At 38.2% G+C, this 22,959-nt stretch overlaps 1 protein-coding gene across 1 annotated transcript in view; it reads right to left on the bottom strand.

The window, feature by feature from the left end:
• Positions 1-22,959, bottom strand: part of PDSS2 (decaprenyl diphosphate synthase subunit 2) — a 125,732-nt gene that overhangs the window by 32,990 nt on the left and 69,783 nt on the right. Inside the window, exon 3 of the mRNA XM_085306912.1 lies at positions 11,458-11,656. Within this exon, the coding sequence (XP_085163038.1) occupies positions 11,458-11,656 (199 nt within the window). The remainder of the gene's footprint in view (positions 1-11,457; positions 11,657-22,959) is intronic.

Here is a 22,959-nt window from a genome sequence, read left to right as displayed (position 1 = left end):
CAAAAAAGGCTGTTTGAGATAATATTGTTAAGACAAGATTCCACTACAAACACATCTGATTGCTTTTTACCCTATTTTTCACTCTCAATGTGAATCTTCTATTCTATTTAAGCAACAGACTTTTAACAAAGCCAAGAAAACRGAACGCGTGATCTTACTTCGCTTGAGCTCTTAGAAAAAATGAAGCTGACATGCAGATATATCTCACTTAAGACATTACTTACAGCAACTTTATGAAAATCCATTTTGATTTCTTAATCCATGTATGAGCTAATGCTATTTAGCAATGGAATTCCCCTTGATGACTATTCATGGTTGCAAAAGAGAGAGCTGTAGTGAACACCCACACTTTAAGAAATCCACATAGGGGCAATACCTGTTCTAAGCAGGTGGTGAACGAAGCAGTAGAACCGCTGGCTTTTTGAGAGTCCTTTCTAACAATGTGGCTCACACAGAATAAAGCATCCCATAACCCACAAGTTTTTATTACTTTAATTTCTTGGAAGAAATGTTAGTTTCTTTTGAATATCTGCTTTCACACATATTCTGGCAGAGATCAACATCCTAGACAGTGTTTCTTGTTAACATTTAAGGAAACATCAAACACAGCTACTTTTTAATGTTTCCTTCAAATCTTCAAAAGGCAATTTCTCTTCTGAAAGTGTTTTTTTTCCTCTTTTTTTTTAATAAGAACTCTTCTTCCATAATTTGACCTTAACGTCCAAAGAATACAGGTATTGTTTTATATATATACCTCCATATATATACACACACACACATATATATATCTGCAAGTATTTAAGACTCCTTGGTGACCTGTCTTCACCACTAGATTACTTATTGCCAATTCCATGTCCTATGTACATATATACAACAGCAAACAACAGAGTAACAGACACTACTACCTCAACTATCCAGAACCAATTTCCCCAGTGTAATAGTCATCCTGAGATCTTGGATGAATCCTGACTTTCTGCTGAAAAAATCAGCTCTTTCTTCAGTTTCTTCAAATTGGTTTTCATAGTCATCTTCACTGATGCTCAAGAGTAATCTCTAAAAAGCCCTCTCTCTGCCCTTCACGTACAGATAGCATGTTAATATTTTCCAGACAAACGAGATATACGGTGGTTCTACCAGAAGAAACATCACTTAACCGTGTGTTAGAGGTAGCTGGATGGTTTACCTCTGAGGAGGACCATATTTATCCAAAAAAGGGACAGATATTCAGTTCAGGAAGTCAAGCAGTAAGCGCTGAGTACTGGGCAGACCAGAGAAGCAGAAACACCCATCCAGTTGCTACTGTGAGGAAGACAAATTTAGACGCAAGTTGACAAAACTGTTAGAATATTCAGAAGAACATTGGATGGACTTTGTGCATACCAGTACGAAAATCCTATGTAGCCTATTGAAAATGCATCAGAACTTGGTGGGTAACTTTTTCCTGAGACTCTTATTTGCTTAGTCAATGTAGTACTGAGGTAGAATCGCAAAAACTTACAGTTCTGCTCATCATAGCTCCATGCCTCAGCACTTTCAAAATATCCTTGCGATGGAGAAGAGCTTCAGCCTTAGACTTGATGATTCACAGTGATATCTATGGCTAGGTATTTTCATACCAGTCTCAATCCCAGTCCTTCCACATTTCTGCAATCATTCTGCTACAAGGCGCTTGGTATAGCCCTACATGCCCATAAGGAAAGTGTTACGAAGCTCTTATTTTTTGAAATCTTTTTCTTAATTTTTCATGCAGAAGTGGGAGTACCAAAAAATACCCACCAAAAACAAAAAAGACCCACAATACACACACACACACAAAAAAACCCCAAAGAACAAAAACAGACTGACATCTAAATACAAAATTTTCCAGCAGCGCTGTAGTCAAGAGTCACAGAAAACTACATTCTTTCAACATAGATCCAACAAAACTAACCCCAGTGGAGTCTAGCTTTAGGAAGGTTTATAAGTATTGGCAATAAAAAACAGTAGAGATGGAAAAGTACAGTAAGGTAAAGAAAAGACTTATATATGGAACGTATCAATTAGGAATCAAAGCTAGGTAGCTGCATTCTTTAAAACCAGTGTTCACTGCAACACAACAGAAATCTTAACAGTAGTCAAAACCAAAACAGTTTCTAACCTCTTATCACAGCTAAAGATTATTTCTAATTTTTAAAATTTCAGTTAAGAGAAAATAAGCTGTGTCACCTAACCTTTCCATTTCCTTTTTCCAGAAGATTACTTTCTAAACATATAACCAACGCTACTGAAGTAATGAAATTACACAAGTATTTAATTATATTACCAGTTATAGATAACAGAAGTGAAACAGCAAAAAAAAATTTTTGTAAAAGATTTAAAAAATGAACACTTTGCTGGTTCAGGTATTACTTTAGGGGCTATAAATTTGCTACTTGAAAACAAGGGCAACTGATACACCTGCTAAAGGAGCTGTTCCACTGACCCAGGCATGGAAAGGCACAACACACTAAGGAGATTCATGAGCATCACTCTGCAGTTTTATCATCATCATGAGCAGTCACCTTTAATGATAACAAAAATGCTAGATAAAGAAATTTTAAGGCAGCAGTACGGGAAAGAATTAGACAGATTAGCAAGCACTGTTTTCAGCAGATAGATTATATCTACAACACTGGATTTTTTTTAGCTGTTTTTATTAACTATTACAAATAGTGTCTTTTTGCTACTAAAACAACTTCCTATCGCTGTAAACAAACCATCACTAAAGAAATTTTAATTAAAAATTCAATCTTTGGGAATACTGGGAAGGAAAAAAAGATTTTTTTTCTCCCTTAAGTGGATATGAAGTTTCTTTTATAATTTGTTTTTGTTTTTCTTAAGGTGGATCAAAACACCAAATCCGTCTTTCAGAACTGGATGGTACTTAGCAAATTTGGTGCACCCTAAGAACAATGATTARAATCAGTAATAGTTTATTAGTTGATTTGTAATAATGATGAGGACTAGGGAAAATGTGGGCCCGCTCCTGAATGGGGCAGGGGCCCTGGTGACAAGGGATACAGAGAAGGCAGAATTACTGAAYGCCTTCTTTGCTTCRGTCTTCACTGCTAAGGGCAGCCCCCAGGAATCCTGTAGCCGGGATATGAGGGAGAAAGTCTGGAGAGGGGAAGGCTTTCCTTTGGCTGAGGAGGATAGGATTAGAGACCTTCTGGGCAGGCTAGACATCCACAAATCCATGGGCCCAGATGGGATGCACCCATGGGTACTGAGGGAGCTGTTGGATGTTGTTGCCAGGCCGCTCTCCATCATCTTTGAAAGGTCCTGGAGAACTGGAGAGGTGCCTGAGGACTGGAAGAAAGCCAGTGTCACTCCAGTCTTCAAGAAGGGCAAGAAGCAGGACCTAGGCAACTACAAGCCAGTCACAGCCTCACCTTCATCCCTGGAAAGGTGATGGAACAGCTCGTTCTGGATGTCACCTCCAGATATATGGAGCAAAAGAAGGTGATCAGGAGTAGCCAGCATGGAATCACCAAGGGGAAATCYTGCTTAACCAATCTGRTAGCCTTCTGTGATGGAATGACTGGCTGGGTAGATGAGGGCAGAGCAGTGGATGTTGTGTACCTTGACTTCAGCAAGGCTTTGACACTGTCTCCCATAACATCCTCCTAGAGAAGCTCAGGAAGTGTGGGTTAGACAAGTGGACAGTGAAGTGGCTTGAGAACTGTCTGAAAGGCAGAGCTCAGAGCATTGTCATCAGTGGCGTGGAGTCTAGTTGGAGGCCTGTGGCTAGTGGCGTCCCCCAGGGCTCAGCCCTGGGTCCCATCCTGTTCAACTTATTTGTCAGTGACCTGGATGAGGGGACAGAGTGCCTCCTCAGCAAGTTTGCTGATGATACCAAGMTGGGAGGAGTGGCTGAGACACCAGAGGGCTGTGCTGCCATTCAGAGAGACCTGGACAGGCTGGAGAGCTGGGTGGAGAGGAACCTCCTGAGGTTCAACAAGGGCAAGTGGAGAGTCCTGCACCTAGGAAAAATAACCCTAGGCACCAGTACAAGCTGGGGCTGACCTTCTGGAGAGCAGCTCTGCAGAGAAGGACCTNCAGCAAGGCTTTGACACTGTCTCCCATAACATCCTCCTAGAGAAGCTCAGGAAGTGTGGGTTAGACAAGTGGACAGTGAAGTGGCTTGAGAACTGGCTGAAAGGCAGAGCTCAGAGCGTTGTCATCAGTGGCGTGGAGTCTAGTTGGAGGCCTGTGGCTAGCGATGTCTCCCAGGGCTCAGTACTGGATCCCATCCTGTTCAACTTATTTGTCAGTGACCTGGATGAGGGGATGGAGTGCCTCCTCAGCAAGTTTGCTGATGATACCAAGATGGGAGGAGTGGCTGAGACACCAGAGGGCTGTGCTGCCATTCAGAGAGACCTGGACAGGCTGGACAGCTGGGCAGAGAGGAACCTCCTGAGGTTCAACAAGGGCAAGTGGAGAGTCCTGCACCTAGGAAAAATAACCCCAGGCACCAGTACAAGCTGGGGCTGACCTTCTGGAGAGCAGCTCTGCAGAGAAGGACCTGGGAGTGCTGGTGGATGACAAGCTGACCATGAGCCAGCAATGTGCCCTTGTGGCCAGGAAGGCCAACAGTATCCTGAGGTGYATTGGGAMGAGTGTTGCCAGCAGGTSGAKGGAGGTGATCCTGCTCCTCTACTCAGAYCWGGKGAGGCCTCATCTGGAGGACTGTGTCCAGTTTTGGGCTCCCCAGGACAAGAGAGACATGGAGCTACTGGAGAGAGTCCAATATAGGGCTACAAAGATGATCCGAGGACTGGAGCATCTGCCCTATGAGGAACGGCTGCGAGAGGTGGGCCTCTTCAGCCTGGGGAAGAGAAGACTGAGGGGGGATATTGTCAGTGTGTACAAGTACCTGAAGGGAGGGTGTCAAGGGGACAGGGACAAACTCTTTTCAGTTGCCCCGTGTGACAGGACAAGAGGCAATGGGCAGAAATTGAAGCACAGGAAGCTCCGCCTGATCGTGAGGGGGAATTTCTTCCCTGTGAGAGTGACGGAGCACTGGACCAGGCTGCCCAGAGAGCTTGTGGAGTCTCCTTCTCTGGAGATCTTCAAGGCCCGCCTGGATGCAACCCTGTCTAACATGCTCTAGGTGACCTTGCTGAGCAGGGGGTTGGACTAGATGATCTCCAGAGGTCCCTTCCAACCTTACTGATTCTGTGATTCTATGATGCTCATGTTGACACAATACTGCTAATCTCAACACTAAAAAAAATGCATTTGCATTCTTCAATAAATTTGTTAAACTGGATGCTAATATTAAGTARATATATTGTTAACTGAACAATAAAGTAGTTCAGAAGTACTCCACTCACCTCCAATAGTAGTCTTACAAATCTACGAAATTCAAACTTAAAAAGATGAGACTTCAGGGGAAAAAAAATCCAAGTATTTTAAGCTACAGAACTGCTTATTTAGGGTTGCCTATACAAGACTTTTATTCTAGAATGACATGTAATCACAACAACTATGCTCTCTTWTGTAATTTCAAAGGTTAAAGGTTCAAAAACTACATTTCTTCCTTGGTTTTRTTCTCTTGCATTTCCCAGATAGAATTGCTTGTGTTCCTTGATCGTACTTTTCCATAAATAAGTTTAGAGCTCTTCAATCTTATCTGTAAGATACTAGATAAGATATACTTATAGTAGTGCCTGGTTTTGAGACGCACTTCTGTTGGCTTTTTAAAACATTAAATTAGAAWAAAAACATTCAGCAATACAAAAATTATCCAACTCTCTGTGCAGCCCAGTGTATTGCCAAACAGTGGCTCAGAAGAAAGTAYCGCAAGACAGACACAATAACTTACTTCACTTTCAGAAAATCTTTTTATCCTGCTCCCTGACAAAATTCTTGGATGGTTGTTTCTGTTTCTTTTTTCTTTCCAGTAACTGGAAGCAAAGACATCACTTTTGATTCCCACCTTTTCTCCCTGTTTTTTTTCATCCTGCCTTCTCTGATCAATAGAATTGGTGATTCTCAGAAGTAAAATTTAGATGAAAGATCTTTGTTCATTTTACATAAAATATGTAAAAATACTTTAACAGATATTGATGGATAAAATTTCCCACCRGAAAAATGAATGAAGAATATCTCTTTCAAAATATCTTTGCTTGTGGAATAACTGATGTCATGACTACTTTTCCCAAGAAGCACCTTCAACTCACCTCAAAAAATGAAACGAATCATTCTGAAGGACAATAATCTGGCCTGATTACAAGTCAGTGACTGCTAATAGCAGCCTTTACTTAGATAACTGTAAGATATTTCAATTTGGAAAAGATGTTTCTTACAGAATTCTTGATAGTGTGCATTCTTCAGGCTCCTTAAAATAAATGTTGTATGATCAAAACACTGCCACTAATCCTAAAAATAATTTCTTTAGCCAACACATGATTCTTAATTCTTTAAAAAAAAAATCCTTGAAAATTTTATGTTCTTCTATTGATGTCATTCAGACAAAGAAAGTGGTCTGATACAGGTCTGACAGAGGTACTACATTTCTTAAAGGGCATTTTAAAATTAAAATCATTAAGTTTGTCAATTCTCAAAAACATCACTTTACATCCAAATAGCAATTGTCACCTTTCCAGAAAGGGGGATATTCTGTATCCTTCACTCGTCAGAAAAGGACCAAATCCCTCAGGTTCAAAACTGAGCTTTCACTGTAAGACCATGACTGGTGTCACCGAAGTGGAAAGCGCAGCTCAGAGCAGTTCTTTTATTAAGCAAAGTGTACACTCAGATTGTCGCAATGGGAGGATTTACACGCATTACTTGTTATGGTTTATGCAAACACAAGGCCTATTTTGTAAACAACATATTTATGCCTTTAGGAATACATAAAGTTAACATAAGGAAATGCATCCACTATATAAGTGCTGCATCTGTGCTACTGTTTATTTATAAACAAATAATGCCTAATAAAACAATGCTCTGTAATGTGGTCTTCTGGCAGAGCTCTGCCTTCACAGACAGGATCCTTCAATTCAGTTCCAAGCACTGAGGCTGCAGATGTTAAAGAGCTTCCACRCTTAGTTTAATCCTTTAAATAAGAGATCATTGAAATACAGCGGAAGAAACAGAGTCATTCTTAAGATTTCAGTATACATTACGAAGAACACTACCAATCAGATGTATTTACAGGTTTTTAGCTTAGGGTCCCCCCCAGTACACACACTTTATTGGTTTCTTTTTACTTTGTGGGGTTTTCTTTAGCATTACTAAAGGATACGCCTTACATAACTTTTTACATTAACAAGTAATCCATTTACATATTATTTCAGCCTATTCTTTAGTTTTCAACATATTATAGCATGAATTGCACTAAAACACATCATTTCATCCCCTGAAGTTTTATGTATCACTGTCTCCAGACTGCGAGAACATCAAAACTCCTCACAATCACATCTTTAATGCACCCTCTCTACTGCTATATAAGATAGCTGACGATTCAGATGCTCCAGGAAGCTGCAACTTTAATGTTTCGATAGGTTTCTTTTAATTCACCTGTCAAATACCCAAAAAAGCTCATTACTTGCAGAAGCCAATATCCTGGTCAACACTCACACCTCACTTGTGTTACAACATCTCTGGTTGACAAAGAGACTAAGCTGAGAAAAATCSCAATTAATGCTTGTCACTTCTGTTCTGATCTATGTTCACATGACACCCTAAAATTATTACAAAAACTCAAGGTTTACTTATGCAGAACTCTGCAAAAAGAGTTATTTTTGTTCCCATCAGACTCGAAGAAGCACTTTCACCAATTTGCTAAGTGCCTATTAGCAGTTTCATCCCCACATCCAGGCAGAACAAGACAACATACGTTAAAGATGCATCACCTTGGGGAGTGCAACAAAGAACCAACTCTTAAGTGTGTCCCTTCACGCTCTGAAATAATTTCTTTACACATTTATTTAAAAGTATTATGGTCACATATCCTAGAACATACTAAGAAGTACCTCGTTTTGTTTGTTAAACATTGATTAATTTACTTTTCCATCTCTTCCACACCTGTATGTTTACAATGATTTTTCCAAATATCTTATCAAACCCTCGTGTCAAAACATTTCAACCTCAAGAAAGAGAATTCCTATGAAAACAACCTCATCATCCAATATAAACACATTCCAATCCAATAAATTAGCACATTACCAGGCATCACTGTTTTATTATTTAACAAGAAGAAAACAAAGATGCCCTTCCTTGTCAAAGGCTACTCATTCCTAAATGYGTTGCCAATATACCAACTAATAAAAGATCCCCAACAAATAAAAAGCAAATTCCTCTTTGGGCCTATTTCTGTTCTAAAAATCTCTATATTAGCAATGCTCAATCTACTGCAGGATACAGTTTTGAAATAAGGTTATATCCACATTATTTTCAAGTAACAACATAATTTATCACTGTAGTCAGCAGGCCAAGAAAAGCCACCACCTCAAAACATAAAGTAAGCAGAAAAAGTGCTAGAGTTCAAACAACGTGACCAAGAAGTGAAGATGAACATACAAAAGAGCTGTAAACACCACCTGATCCACATACTACTGTCTACTTGTAAATGTTTATTAAAGAAATCACTTTTCATTTTACACAGGTTTTATTATCTGGCTCAATGTAGGACTTTGCCATAATTAAAAAAAAACATAGTACACACTTGCATCTGTTCCGCAGCACTTGATCTTAACACTCCTAATCAAYACCAACTCTGTAGTCATAATTCATGTCTTGAAATTTAACAAAATAGAAAATGATAATGCGTTCTTCAGAATTACTGTCCGTATTCAAACAATAAAAATTTAGATGACTTCACAGTAGCACAGAGGATTTATTTTACAGGAGGYTGTCCCATTTCCGGATTCCTAACTGACATTTCAAGAAACCTTGAGAAGAAAAAATTTCTTCTTTTGCAAAACAACACTGGCAAACACATGAATGAAAATCATAAGCATTAGTTTAAAAGAAATAAACAAAAAAATGAGCTTTGACTCTTGTTAACATCATTACAGTTACATCTGCAACAGTAGCAAGAGGAGGAAAATTACTATGAATTAACAACAACAATTCCTATATTTAATGTTATTTAAAAATCAAAGTGTTACCTAAGGCAATTGCCTTGCAGTCTTTTAATATCTACAGGGAAAAGCCTAAGGGAAATTAATTGACTTTGCTAATTTTACCCTTGGCAATTATRAAATAGCTCTGCATTTCATTATGACTGCAGAATTTCACATCTAATTGTCAGCCCCGAGAGAAGCACAGCGATAAATGCATCATGCACAAGCTTAGACAAGAGTTTAACAGCACAATAAAATTGGCTTGGTAGCAGTGGTTTCGGTTAATGTTAAAAACCCCTTTAGTTTAAATTCCTGCCTACACAACAGTTATGCCTGTCTACATAGCTGTTATAGTTTACCATGGTCAGTAYCATTCACAACATAATACTGCTTATTTCATCAGCCAATTTGCTGAGCTACCAAATGCCAGCAAAAAGTGGTACTATGATTTTTACTTTTTACTTCAAAGAAAACAAAACATTATGAAGAAAAAAGTCACAGTTATTTCACACTGCTGAAAAACAGATGCCAGATTTGAAAATTTATCATTTACAAAAGAATAAATACAGTATGTTTAAATCACTGCACCTGTCAAGAGATTTCTATAGCTCATATTTCAATCTTTCTAACTTTGCTAGTAGGGTTAGATGTATGAAAAAGAATAATTTACTAAGTCAATCAGTTTCCATAATGGCATCCCACTTATCGTATGTAGAAGCTATGAAAGTATTTAGATGTCAGAAAAATGAAAAAGTGCTAAAATGTTTTGGCAGAATTTTCCGACATGCAGTATAATGACTGCTTTAAAAAAAAGAAAAAGAAGAAAAAGAAAGAAAAAAAAGAATTTCTTAGCGCCTGTGCTTCATTTTACTGTAGGCTTGTTTCCTGGCAAGTCTTACGGGAATGCTGCTGCAATACTTAATGATGTACTAAATTCAAAGTAATAGATGCTGCATTTTATTAAAGTTTTCTCTAAGTTGAAACAAAAAAATTATATAGTGTTAAATTCTTTGGTCTACCTTGAGGATCTTAAGAAGTACAAAAAAAATAAGTATTAATGGATTCAAACCAATTGTTAGTAAAATCAATTACAATGTATGTTGGTTATGGTACGAAATTAAAATATTTCACCTTTAATATTTACTACTAGTTCTCTCCAATGGCTTAACCCACTGCTCCAGCCGATTTACATCTAATGTTCTATCTCTTTCTCCTAAATCTCAGCTCTACTACTGTTACAAAATGACACCACTTTTGAGAGAAACTGTCACACTGATGACAGAAGCATTATACATACTAAACTACCATCATGAGAAGCTTAGCATAACCATCTAAAAACCAGTAGACTCATCAAGCTCAGAATTAAAACCACAGCAATTATCGACTACTGCACATGCGATATGTATTTCTTTTGCGTAAAGACAAGGCAAGAGTCTTCAAACACATAAATACTCCTGCAAAGAAGAATTGTGATCTGCTTCCATTAGAATAGTACTACATGAAGCTTTCTAGCCGTACGTGTTGTTACGCTTTATAGTAGACTGCATAGGGATGCTGGGGAATCTCCACCATGGGAGGTTTTAAGAACAAGCTAGACAAACATGTCAGGAATGATTTGGTATAGCTAACTCTGAGGACAGACGAATGGACTAGAGAGATGATCTCTCAAGGTTTCCGTCATTCTCCTTTCCTAAGATTAGATACATACACAACAATTCATTTGTCRCGAAAAATGCTCCCCATAAAGTTTCAAACATTTTGGCTGAGCAGTTGGATCACAGCTGTCCTTTAAAAGCCAGTACATTCTTGTTTATAGGACAATCCAATACTCAAAGGTGTCCAGGTGCCTAACAAAATAATTTTATTAAGAGAAATAAGTCATCTGAGAACTGTGTAGACCAGAAAGTGATGCCTTTTCCCCCAAGAATTCTCCTAGGCAGACAAACCACTTTTCCTTTCACAAGGTGCAAGGCACAGCAACAAAACAGCAAACACGTCTTCAGCTGGCAGTCTGCCAGAGATGGTGTAATTCCAACATGTCACAGGGATGCCACAGCACACATTTTTAAATTCACCAACCTGCCCATTCATCCATTGCTATCTATGGCTGCACTGCTTTAAAATATTCACCAAAAGCCTTAACACAAAAATTCTATCATATAATCATAAAACACGTCCAAGCAGCAGCATCCAGCCAATCTAGTTATACCTACAATGTAACTATGCTAATTTTTAAAGACTGTTCCATACATATATACATACATGTCACAATATGCTTATTATTATTATTAAAGACCCCTCTTTCTGATGATTCACTAATACTTATTTGCATTGTCAGTCAAAGAATTTGGCTTCTTTTTTTTACCTTGGTATTCTGCAACTGAGCAAGGCTTGTGCAAGCATTTGCTAGAAGAAAATCTCCACTCAAAACAGCCATTTTATTTCCAAACTGCATATCCTTCAGTGGACCATCACAGGACTTCAGCTCACCAATATTTACTATGCCACGATGCACCAGAAAGGCAGTGTGGATCAATTCTGTAATCTCCGCCAGACTTCTTTGACTGAAAGCAAACAAAAAAATACCATTTACTTTTGAAGATACGAAGAAAATACAGATTCTTAGGAAAAAGGCACAAGTCATGCTAGGTGCTAAAGAGGTGTTTTAAGACTTATTGTGCAGCTCTTCCAGTTGCTTCTAGAAGCCGAAACACAGAAGTGTTGAGCACAGAGAACAACCACATCACATCACGCCACGAGAGTTTCCAGATAAGCTGCGGATACCACAGGCTCCATTTGGAAAAAAACTGCCCTTTGTTTGAGTTCTTTAGCAAAAAAAAAAAAAAAAAAAAAAAAAAAAAAAAAAAAAAAAGCTAATTAATCAATACAGTCCTCATGGTAGCTTTTTTTTTGGTTGTTTCTTCTTTTAGAGGCTTGAGGGACACTGACATGAAGAAAATGTCAAGCAGAAAGTACTGAAAGGAAGGAACAAAGAGGAGACCAGCAGGGGATCCCCGAGCAAACTGACCTCAGCACCCTAAGAAAGCTGCAGTAAATGACGGCTCAAATGAGAGTTAAATTAGTAACAGAATATCTTGCAGCTCAGTAATATGGGGGTTGAGAGGAGGAGAGGAGCAGCAGTTCAGTATTTTACTAGTGACATTTCACCAAGTTGCTTAAGTCAGTAGATGCAACAGTGACTGTCCAGCACAGCAGCAAGTGAGATTATTTGTGCAGCTTTACAAATCAGTTTCTTTGCCCACGACAGTGTGGTACATTCTGAATTTAGGTGTTTCAAATACTTGTGAAAAAAAAAAGTATTTTATTTTCTGAGATGAGGCTTGCCTTTTATTTTTGGAAAAGGTATAAAAACAGTGATGCAATAGAGCCCTCCTGTTCCCCTACCCACTAGTTCAATTTGGTAACCCCAGATAGCTGGTGACTGTCACTCCAAGAAGCCTAGACATTTCACCTTAGCCCAGAACTACAATAGTGGGATAAACAAACATAGTAACCACGTAGACACAAAGGGAAGGGGAAAACGGCAACACACTGAAGCATCTTGTTCATGCCACAAAGCTAGATAACATAGGCACGTTCACATTTTTCCCCAATTCATGCAGTTGCCCTTGTCGCAGAGTCTTCRCACATGAGCAAAAACGCAATGTATGCCCTCAACTAGTCAGATGACTATGGTCTTAAAGCTCAGATTTAATCACAACCTAGTATAGAGGCATGTTAGGCTCCCCGTGCTTATTCAAAAGTGGCCAAGCACTAATTTATTGAGTAATGGGACTGCTCCACCAATTCACATGCATATACACCAGCTGACACACTCTCAGGTTAGATCCTGCCTCAGTGTCTGCATAGTATTGATTATTTAATAGTGTTTCCTCAGGATAGTGCAGATGTGATGTACCAGGCCCAGATGATATTAATCTAAACTAACCTTCTGCCCTAAATATATCTGAGATGCGAAGAGCCCCAGCAGCAATTGTTTCAGGCGAGCAACCTGCTCCAAAGAGCTGGTAGAGCCCCATAGCCTAGGAAAGCACTCAGAAGGTAGATAAGCTGGGGGGGGGGAGAAGAGAAACATGGGTTCCCAATATTTTGTCACGCATGTGTGCACACATACACACAAAATTAAGGTGTTTTATAAAAGCTGACTTTAAAATTCACAATTTTTGCTTCACGCAGAGAAAAACAATCYGGAAACAAAAGCAGCCAGGCATTCTCCATTTAGACAACAAAACTGAAGGTTGATGCTGTTTTTCAGAGACAAGGGAGAAAGTCACACAATCTAGGTCTGCAGCATGGCATTGTAATCTTTCCTGGCTTGGACCTAACAGAGGGTTAACAGAAATTTCCAGCTCGGAGAAAAAGACTAACAAGACATCCCGATGCTCCTGCTGTCATTGTCAGGGCAGCCCTTGGAGGAAATGTCCGTATCAATCCCGTTTATCAGATGGACAGCTGATCRACATTAAACAGGCTTGCTCTGGGCAGACTGAGCCGAGCTACCTGCGCTGAATAGCAATGAGAGCCCTCGGCGCCCCGCAGCCGCGCGCTGCTGCTGCTGCCGCCGCCTGCCGCAGATCCYGGGACATATGGGGATCCCTAGTGACGAGCACAAAAAGCTGCAGCGAACTCAAGTGACGGCTCATTTCCCCCAGCTGAGAGCAGACATTAATATCCTGAGGAGATCAGGCCCGCCTCTGCGACCCCCAACTATTGAAGCAAAACAACGACTGTCCTATTTCTTCATTTAATAAGCTTTTAATGAAGGAAATCAAAATCCCCTCTTTGACTTCAGCGTAGCTCTTCATGAAAAGGTTACACAAATACATCAGTGTCATGCTTTCCAAACGCTCGGGATCTGGAGGCTTTCATTTCATTTCTTATAATCCGTTTGTTCTCCGAATGGTATTCGTATTATTTGTGCTAATGGGAGAACCACACTAGACAGATAATGCGTGTCTAATTCTGCTCATATATATTGCTCTTCTGCCCTCTCTCTCCAGCAGAATAAAAATACGAAGAACCAAAGTTATGGTAGAAATCCTGCGCAAGATATTTCTTAATGTTTTCTGGGATAACATCCATGACACCCAGCCACAACGAAGTACATCACAGTGCTACTGCAGATACAGGACAAATTTTGACAATACARAGGTCCCTCAAAAGCATCCCTGAAACAACGCTCTTACAAAGATGCTACTAGACGGCAAAAGCAATACTATATAGAGTTGAAATTTGTATGCTTAACTGAYTGGAAGTACAATTCAGTGAATTATGTAATTTTGCATATGAAAGCAGCCAATTCCAAAATAAAACAAGCTAATGATCAGGCAATATTGGACTTGAGAGTAACACAGGACAGGACACCAAAGTGGAAACACCAGGGCAACTCTCCACAGCGAAAGCTACCGCTTCCATCCTGCTCCCGTGCCCATTTCACACGACGACGGAGCGGTGGCCGCCGGAATTGCTTACGTAGCAAGGTAGTACTGAGAAAGTAACAGCTGACACTAAAAACACCTGAAGTTTCTAGACAGATGCAGACTAAGAATGGGAAATGCCTTTTCACTGATTTTCAGTATACTTTCACCCGCTCTGAATGACCATTGCCATGGAAGAAAAACTCTGCAGGCCACCGACAACTGACGCCACGGCTCCACTTGCAGACATCACATATTGAGAGACGAGGCTATTTTGAGTTCCACACGTCTGCTAAGCTCACTTTTTTTCTTTTTTTTTTCTTTTTTTTTTTTTTTTTTTTTTGAAGAGGAGAAAGTTTACTCCCACCGCTCCAAAAAACAAAAAACCAAAACCCAACTCAAAGGCAATCAAGACATCCCAAAGAGGGTGGTAAAAACTTGGACAGTAGGCTTGCAGTCAGAAAAGCACAGGCTCTGCTGTCAGTTTTATTATTTAAACAGAGGGGATTTTTTTTTTTTTAACTAAAAGAAACAAGACATCATCTCATGAACCCTTCAAGCTAACTATCATCCACAATCTATTTGAGTGAATACTGCTTTCTGCTCTTCCAGTCTTTGGTACGATCCTCAGATTTGCTCGACTCTTTTGTTTCCTCACTCTATTCTTGACTTCAGGCAAATCTTAATTCACAGACTTTCCTCGCCTGTGGCGAGWAAAAGGAAGCAGTATGTGAGCCACCTCTTGTTATTTTTCCTCTTTGGACACCTGTTAATTTTGACTAGTACCAGTGTAACTAATTTAAGTCTGTGTAAAATGTGATATAAAGTACCCTTTAAATTATAAGCTCCTCAAAGCTGGAATCATCATCCTGAAAAGAACACAGGAAACATTAAAGAGCAAATAAAATACTTTTCAGCAAGGCCAGTTGAAACTGTGGTGACTCTGGGACTGTGGAACACTTTGTAGCGAAATATCAGAAAAATGCAAAATTAGGTTATATGGACTACTACATCCTGCAATAATAATAATAAAAAAACGTAGTTTCTGTTCTTCCTCTTTGTCTCCCTCCCCCAGCAAACTCATACAAATCCTTCACATTCAAGTACATTTTGGTGAACTCTGATGAACTGCTGAGAATACTTCAAAAAAACTTTTATATCTGCTGTTAAACTATCTGCTGTAAAGCCATCAGCCCRAGTAAGACAAACAGCTTTTGTATAAAATCCACATTCATATAGGTACCAGACCTACACAGAAGAATAAAGAATTAATCAAACTTTGAAGTAGAGAACTTTGTAAAAGCACTTCTTTCTCAAAAAAATGCATTTCATAATTTTGTTTTAGATGAAAGTTCTTCCTATTTACATGCTCAAGAGTCTGTCTCATTGCAGTATCACTGTTAGAAATCGCCTTACTCCAAAGATGAATCTACCATGCAGATGTCAACARAAGTTTTAAAGCCTACACAAGAATACCAAAATACTGAAATAAAATTCTGTGGAAACAAAGTAGGTTTGGAAAGCAAATCTCTTACGCAACTTTTAAAAATGAATTTTGCAGTATTCTTCCCTATTATCCTAAAAACCCTCTTGTAACCTGTGTTATCTTTAAAAAGATTTACAGCTATGAAACATTAGCCTGAACGATCTCTTAGGAGTTCTTATGAGTGACTACAGTTCCTAACTTCACATCCTATTCTAGAAAGAAATAATAATAATTTGCAAAACATAAAACAGAAACATTAAATAGTTCGACTGTACTGGTAAAGAGAGTATTTCAACTTAAATACACCTCTGTAATATTTGCAATGGAAACTCAAGCTCTCAGTAACAGCTCACTGAGTTTGTGCCAGTTTTCCTTTCATTATGAGCTGTCAGAAACATACTGATGCCCTCAGAAGATAGTAGATTATAAATTATAAATTGATGTTAACAGTAGGCAGAATATTTGACAGAAATGGACCAAATAGCCGAAGACTTATACTAGGCACAAAAATCAATATTCTAAAATTTTCAGAAATGAAAGCAACTGCTATGAATGAAGACAACAAAATTGATAGATTAAAAAAGCTCTTTAAAGTCTCTGATAATCGAATCTCTTAATAAAAGTAACTAACACTATACACYCAAGCTTTGAACATTTGGTCTGTGATTTTTAACCTAAAAACATTTTTAACAGCTCCCATTTGATACAAAAAGAATTAATGTGGATAACAGCCTTATGTTTAGGATCTTTAAAGAAAAAAACATAAATGCATAAAAAAGATCCCAGTATCTTCCCCAGTTTAGTGATGACTATAATAATCTGTATTAACCTACGAATCTGAACAATGATTCTTTAGTGGAAAATTGTGTACATTAAAGCATTAACTAGAAATTATAAATAAATAACCTTAAGCGCTGAAATTGTATTTAGGTAGATTTTTKGGGGGGACCAATGAAAAGGAAGAAAAATTTCTGTAAAGACAAGAAGGTACAGACAATAAATTTAAATTGATCCTGTATGGTGCTGTCAATGTGTTGCAACAAGATAACACATTTATGCAGCAAAAAAGGGCAGGGATTTTTACAGTTCTCTTTTCCATTCATCTATTAGTCAACTTCGTATTTAATAAATGGTATTTAATACTTAGAATCCCAGCAGAGGAAAGCCTGTTTCTCATCATCTGTATACAGCCTCTCTTAAAAGAAGTGAAAGTGTATGTTGGGGGGAAGGTGTTCAAACTAAGCAACATGTGTCAGTATAACAGGAAGAAGCCCAGGATAAAAGAGCARCCCCAAATTTTCTTTACATTACCATGACTCATGTATTAATTATCCAACAGAAAGTATCTTTCCACTTCTGTCATTTAACAAGGTCAGAGACTAAGACATCTCGGATTCCTCCTTGAACACCAAGCTATTCAACTGTAGGTGTCATCTTCCACTTGAAGATACATAGAATTTAAAGAAATACATCACTTCTGTGATGTTCACTGCATATTCTGTTTATTTGCATTTATTTGCACTTCTGTCAATCAATTTATTTTTAAACTTACTACATATCTTACACACAATTTTTAAGTAAACTTTAGCCATAGTCTTTCATATATTTTTTCTTCTCCCTTCTTGAAACGATCTTACATTTTTGTTCTGTTCTCCCCCACCACTGATACGTCACTTAATTTCTTTTTTCCCCCAGTTTGCCTTATCAACCTCTTCCCTCAGCCCTCTACAGGATTTGAAAATATTTTCAGGTTTTTAGTGGGCAGATGGTAAATTGAATTTAGTAAGCCAGTTCCCCTAACCACTGTACATAGCAGCAGAGAAGAGGGGCACCTGAAGTCAGGCTCATGTTCCTTTTTTAAAGGCAATAGTAATGAAGAAGGTTTTTGGCAGTCTATTACCGACTGCATGAACAATTAATTTTTGTCTACCATGGAACGATCAATTTGTACTTCTTGGTATCCCAAACAGCAACATGAAACTTAACTAATTTGTATCACCTTTCCCAGAAGACAGTGAGTCTTGCAGCTACCAGCCTGAATCAAATTGCAAGCAACCCATTACATGCAAGATCATTTTCAGGCAAAATGAAGCCCAACTGGTGAGCTATGGAGCCTGAAGACTTTACCTAACTTACTCCTATATTTGGTATCAGTGTCCAGCAAAGTAATAGTGATTGCAACCTACAATACATCACATTTTCTTCTAATGACCAGCAACATCAAGACCACATCCTTTTCAAACTGAGTGAGCTAAAAAAAAAAAAAAAAARAATCTTAAGCCTGGAAGCAGAAGCAGAAGTATCAACTCTGGAAAGCACGTGAAAGAGTTTGGACCAAGATCTGATGAGCACCACTTTCCCAAGTTCAGTAAGAAAAAGTGATAATCAGAGAAATCAGCAGAGGAATCCACCAGAACTGGTAAATCAAAGTGATGTTTTCCAGTGCTTAGAGGCAGAAACAACAGGCTGGATCCACTACAATAGAGAGCATCAAAAGCAGTCTGCACAGCAAGAAGTACCCAGTCATTGTATGATCTAGAAACCAGAGAAAATCGGTGACAATCCAACTGACTGAACAGGCCAGGCAGGTTGGACTGACAAAGTATAAATCCAAATRCACTCACTCACAGACAGTTCAAATCATGCTAGGATTTTTGTGGCGAGAAGAACGCACAGCACATTCCACAAGGGGCAAGTATTAAACAAACGTTTGCATTGCTCAAACCAGGATGCAAGATGTGGTGGCAAGTCTGATATGTTTTTAAAGTCCCATAGGTAAGAATATGTAGACGACTATATTTATATGATCAGAAAGCTAAATAGCTTCACATCTTATTTCAGTTACTATAGATTTCAGAAGAACTAGAAAATGCTAAAAAGAGCTGTCTTTTCTTAGAGACTCTTTCCATATCCCTAGCGTGGAGACAAAAAAAAAAAAAAAAAAAAAAAGAAAAAAAAAAAGAAAAAGCAGACTCCAGACATGAACCAATGAACCACTCATTAGATGAGTAAAAGAGAGCTGGTGTTATGGTGCACTAGGCTACCTCCTTTGAATAAGAGAAAAAGGTCAGATTTGGAAAATAAAACACCCACTCCCCCCAATGTTTTTCTCCTCTGTTTTTAAGGCGAGAAAATATCATTTTATTACCTGACTTCTTATAAAGCTTATTATCAAATTCATTAAAATTTGGCATTATTAAAATCAGTACTATGATTCTCATTTTAAAATCACTGATTATAATCTGTGTGGGAAGATTCATATTTCCAGACTGAAGTAAAGCTGCCAAATACTGTATTGTCTCATTCCAAAGGCAATTATCATGACTTAAACTTCTAATACGGCAAAAGATAAGGTGCAATACTAGCTGTTATCTGCTGTAAAGCATCAAGTCTTATCAAGAGCTAAGATGCCTACCTCCTTAAAGATCTACTTCTTCAACTTTGCAAATAAGATTTGGATATGAAAATTTACTCTGAATAATGCATAATCGGCAACATATTATATTGCCACTTTCTTGAATTCCTAAAAGGAAATTTCCTAACTCAAAAAATGTTGCATCTAACTTGAATTCTCTATTAAAACTTTAATTTGCAACAAAGTTCATATCCAAACTAAAAATTAGCTGTTATTCACCTCAATTGATAATGAATTCAATAGGTTTTGTTACAGGAAAACCAAATATAATCCAAACCATAGCACTACACAACCATGCATGACCACATATATATAAAAAGTATAATATTCAGAAATATATCATATTATACGTATTTGGTACTTTTCAAGTTAAAATGAGCTGAATTAGTCRGATAAGTTAAACAGAAAAACGTGAATAATATTTGGAAACAGATCAAGAACATGGCCAAAAAGTTACACTTCCACAGTCAGAAAAACTAAGTTGGTTAAATACAAACAAAACCCCAAAATGTGGCTTAGAGACAAAACAAACCCAGCTATTTATTATTCCTACCTCTCTAGTTCAAAAAAACTGAAAACTGGTAACAATGAATGCACGTCATAAATCTAAGAAAGGAAGAAAACTGATAAAGAAATCAAAAGATGCAAAGATGTACAAGTAGTAAAGCAAGTGCAATTTAAAAAGGTATACTAAAAACTCCTTAAAGCTAAAAAGAATTTAAAGAACTCCACTGGTCCGTTAGACAGGGCAAGGAAGAAAGCTAATATCACCAGGTCAAARGATTTCAGAAAGTCTATTACATTTTTAGGGAATGTATTTATACAATTAGATAAAAGTATCTCCTTATCCGATACAGAGTAAGTATGCTGGTAAACAGCAGCTGCGAAGATTTAGAGTCAGTAGGTCCAGAGAACTTGCATTCAGGAGTTTTAAAAGAGCTGGCCAAAACCAATATTTGATGAACTTATTTTTGAAAATCTTGAAAAACTAGAGAAATTAAAGTGAGCCAGAGGCCAACTAAAATTGTGTGCTTTCTCCAAAACTCTTGACAGCTGTACGAAATTACACAACTAGACTGTCAGACTGATGCCGATCTCAAGAAAAATAATGGAGTGACTGGGATGATACGCTTCAGAAGAGTCAGAGGAAGCTTTTCATAAACTCATATTAATTGATGTTATCTTTGTCTTACTGAACAAACGTGAATTTCTCCCCACCCTGCACCGCAGAGGTCTGGCTGATGAAAGAATACTACCAGCCTTTTACACTTCGGCTTCTGCAAGGTGTTTAACTTGGTACTGATTTCAACTTGACAAATAAATTCAATACATATGAAATAGATTAAAAACTGGAAAGTCTCAGAATATGTTATAAATGGGAATCATCACAGATCAGTTATGCTTGTCAAGAACCAATCCCTTTACCTCATATTATGCTCCTTCCGCTGCGCGAGATGTTCTGGCCCCTGCACAAGACCATACATGCACACAGGGCAAGGGATCCTTCTCCAGGGAAAAAGACACTCAGTTTGGAAAAGGTTTAAGAAGGGTGGAGGAATGTATCATCCTAGATAACAGCTAAACATAAGTGCATCACCCAGGGTGCCGCTGTGGTCAGAAAGGGCTAATATGACTCACTGATGAACAAAGTGAAGAACAACGGTAAAAGCAGCGTTCCTGTCACCTCCGCTCCCCATGGCGGTACGATCTTTATGGCGAAACTGGACTTCATCCAGGAAGAATGCAGGACAGAAGGAAAAGATTTAGAGAAGAGTCTCTGTAATGATTAGAAAATCTAAAAACATAAGATTCAAAGCGAGAAACGCTATCTATTTTACTTAGAGATAAGGCTGAGAGTGAATCTGCAGATTGACTTGGCCACAGGGGTTAAACAAGGTTTCAGTATCTACGCTACAGGAAACAAATTCAAGGGGAGAAAATACTCAGATTATCAGGCAAAGACATAGTAAGCTCCAGTAGCTGGAAACTAAATACATTCAGAGAAGGAACAAGGTGAAGGCATGTTCTAAAACTTGACTTTTACAAAGAGTAATGATGGACTCTCCAAAAGGGGCAAAACTCAAGGGAAGACATGATGATATCCTACTTAAGCATAGCTTATAATAGAGTTGCTTAAAGTCAGGAAAAACCTATGGTCAATACTGCAGGCCAATTTGACTACCACAATGATCCCTCTTAGTTTCTCATGCATTTGTGAACTGGAAGGGCAGGAAACAATTCAAAACTATTTGTTCAAAATATTCAACCATTCAAAAAAAAGGAGGGGGGGGTGAGCCTATTTTTTTTTCCACAGTTGTAKAGATGATTTCAGCATTGAAATTTCTAATTTCTGAATTCATTTATTTCAGCCACCTTATTCAGGAAAACCATCAAAATCAGAACTGCCTTTCACATTACATTTCACATCACATTACAATTTCCTGCATTCACAGTGAAGGAGCTTCCAAAGCCAACAGGTAGGCCAGGAGCCTGTTTTATTATCACATGTAGTATCAAGTTTTGTTCTATCTTACCACACACAGAGACTAAATAGCTCAAAATTTCATTTTAAGCAACCTCTGCATAAGGAAGCAACCTTCATTCAGGATTCATGCATGTCTTCACACATTGAGGTATCTGCATTGGTAATGCAACGTATTTGGCACTGTACTAACCCAGGAACATATACAAGTATTCTCACAAACAGGAGGAGATAAAGAAAAGCAGAGACCATCTACAGAATTATTTTATGTATATAAGGGTGTGTATTTTACCTAACTATACGTATTTGCTTTAATTACAGTTTTCCATATAACCATTAGGGGGTTCCAGCCATGCAAGTCACATTCATTAAAGGCAGCATGTCAAATAAGGGTTGACAATTACAGGCTATATCAATACACGTTATGCCAGACGGTAATGAGCCGTGCACAAAGGACCAGCCATCCAAAATAATCACACCACTCTCCGCAGAAATGGTGACGAGGTTATGGTTTATTACACAGCGCTCATTAGATATACAGTGGCAGYATTAGCAATTTTTCCTTCATTTGTGTCTCATTTAAGACTCTGCCCCCATAAGCCCATTCAAATTAGTACACAAGGTTAAAACTATTATGGTCAGAGGGGGAAAAAAAATTAGTCATATTTTTATTTTACAGTAATAGTGGATCACAGTTCCCTGCAATGTAGTATTCTCTCAACTATTATCTAACAGAGGATAATAAAAAGAAGGCAGAAACCCACTGTAAGCATAGCTTTGACATGAACATAGATAGATCATTTTTAATGAACACCCTACTTTATTTAATAAAGCTAACTGAAAACAACAGTTAGGTTGTGACACAAAGTGATGAAAGTCATAAAACTAAAAGCTGAAACTGAACTTTCAGCCTTGGCTWTGAACTTTCTCATCTGCACATCAGCTTACTGCTTTAACAGTATGGAAATACTCTATAAAGTATCCAAAAGGCAACTCAACTTTCACAGTAGATTAGAAAAGTTGTCTTAAACACCCAGAGTGGCATC

The sequence above is a fragment of the Rhea americana genome, unplaced genomic scaffold (assembly GCF_003343005.1).
Source record: "Rhea americana isolate MKP2758 unplaced genomic scaffold, rheAme1 scaffold_25, whole genome shotgun sequence".
NCBI classification, from domain to species: domain Eukaryota; kingdom Metazoa; phylum Chordata; class Aves; order Rheiformes; family Rheidae; genus Rhea; species Rhea americana.
This window is presented reverse-complemented; position numbering and strand designations above follow the sequence as displayed.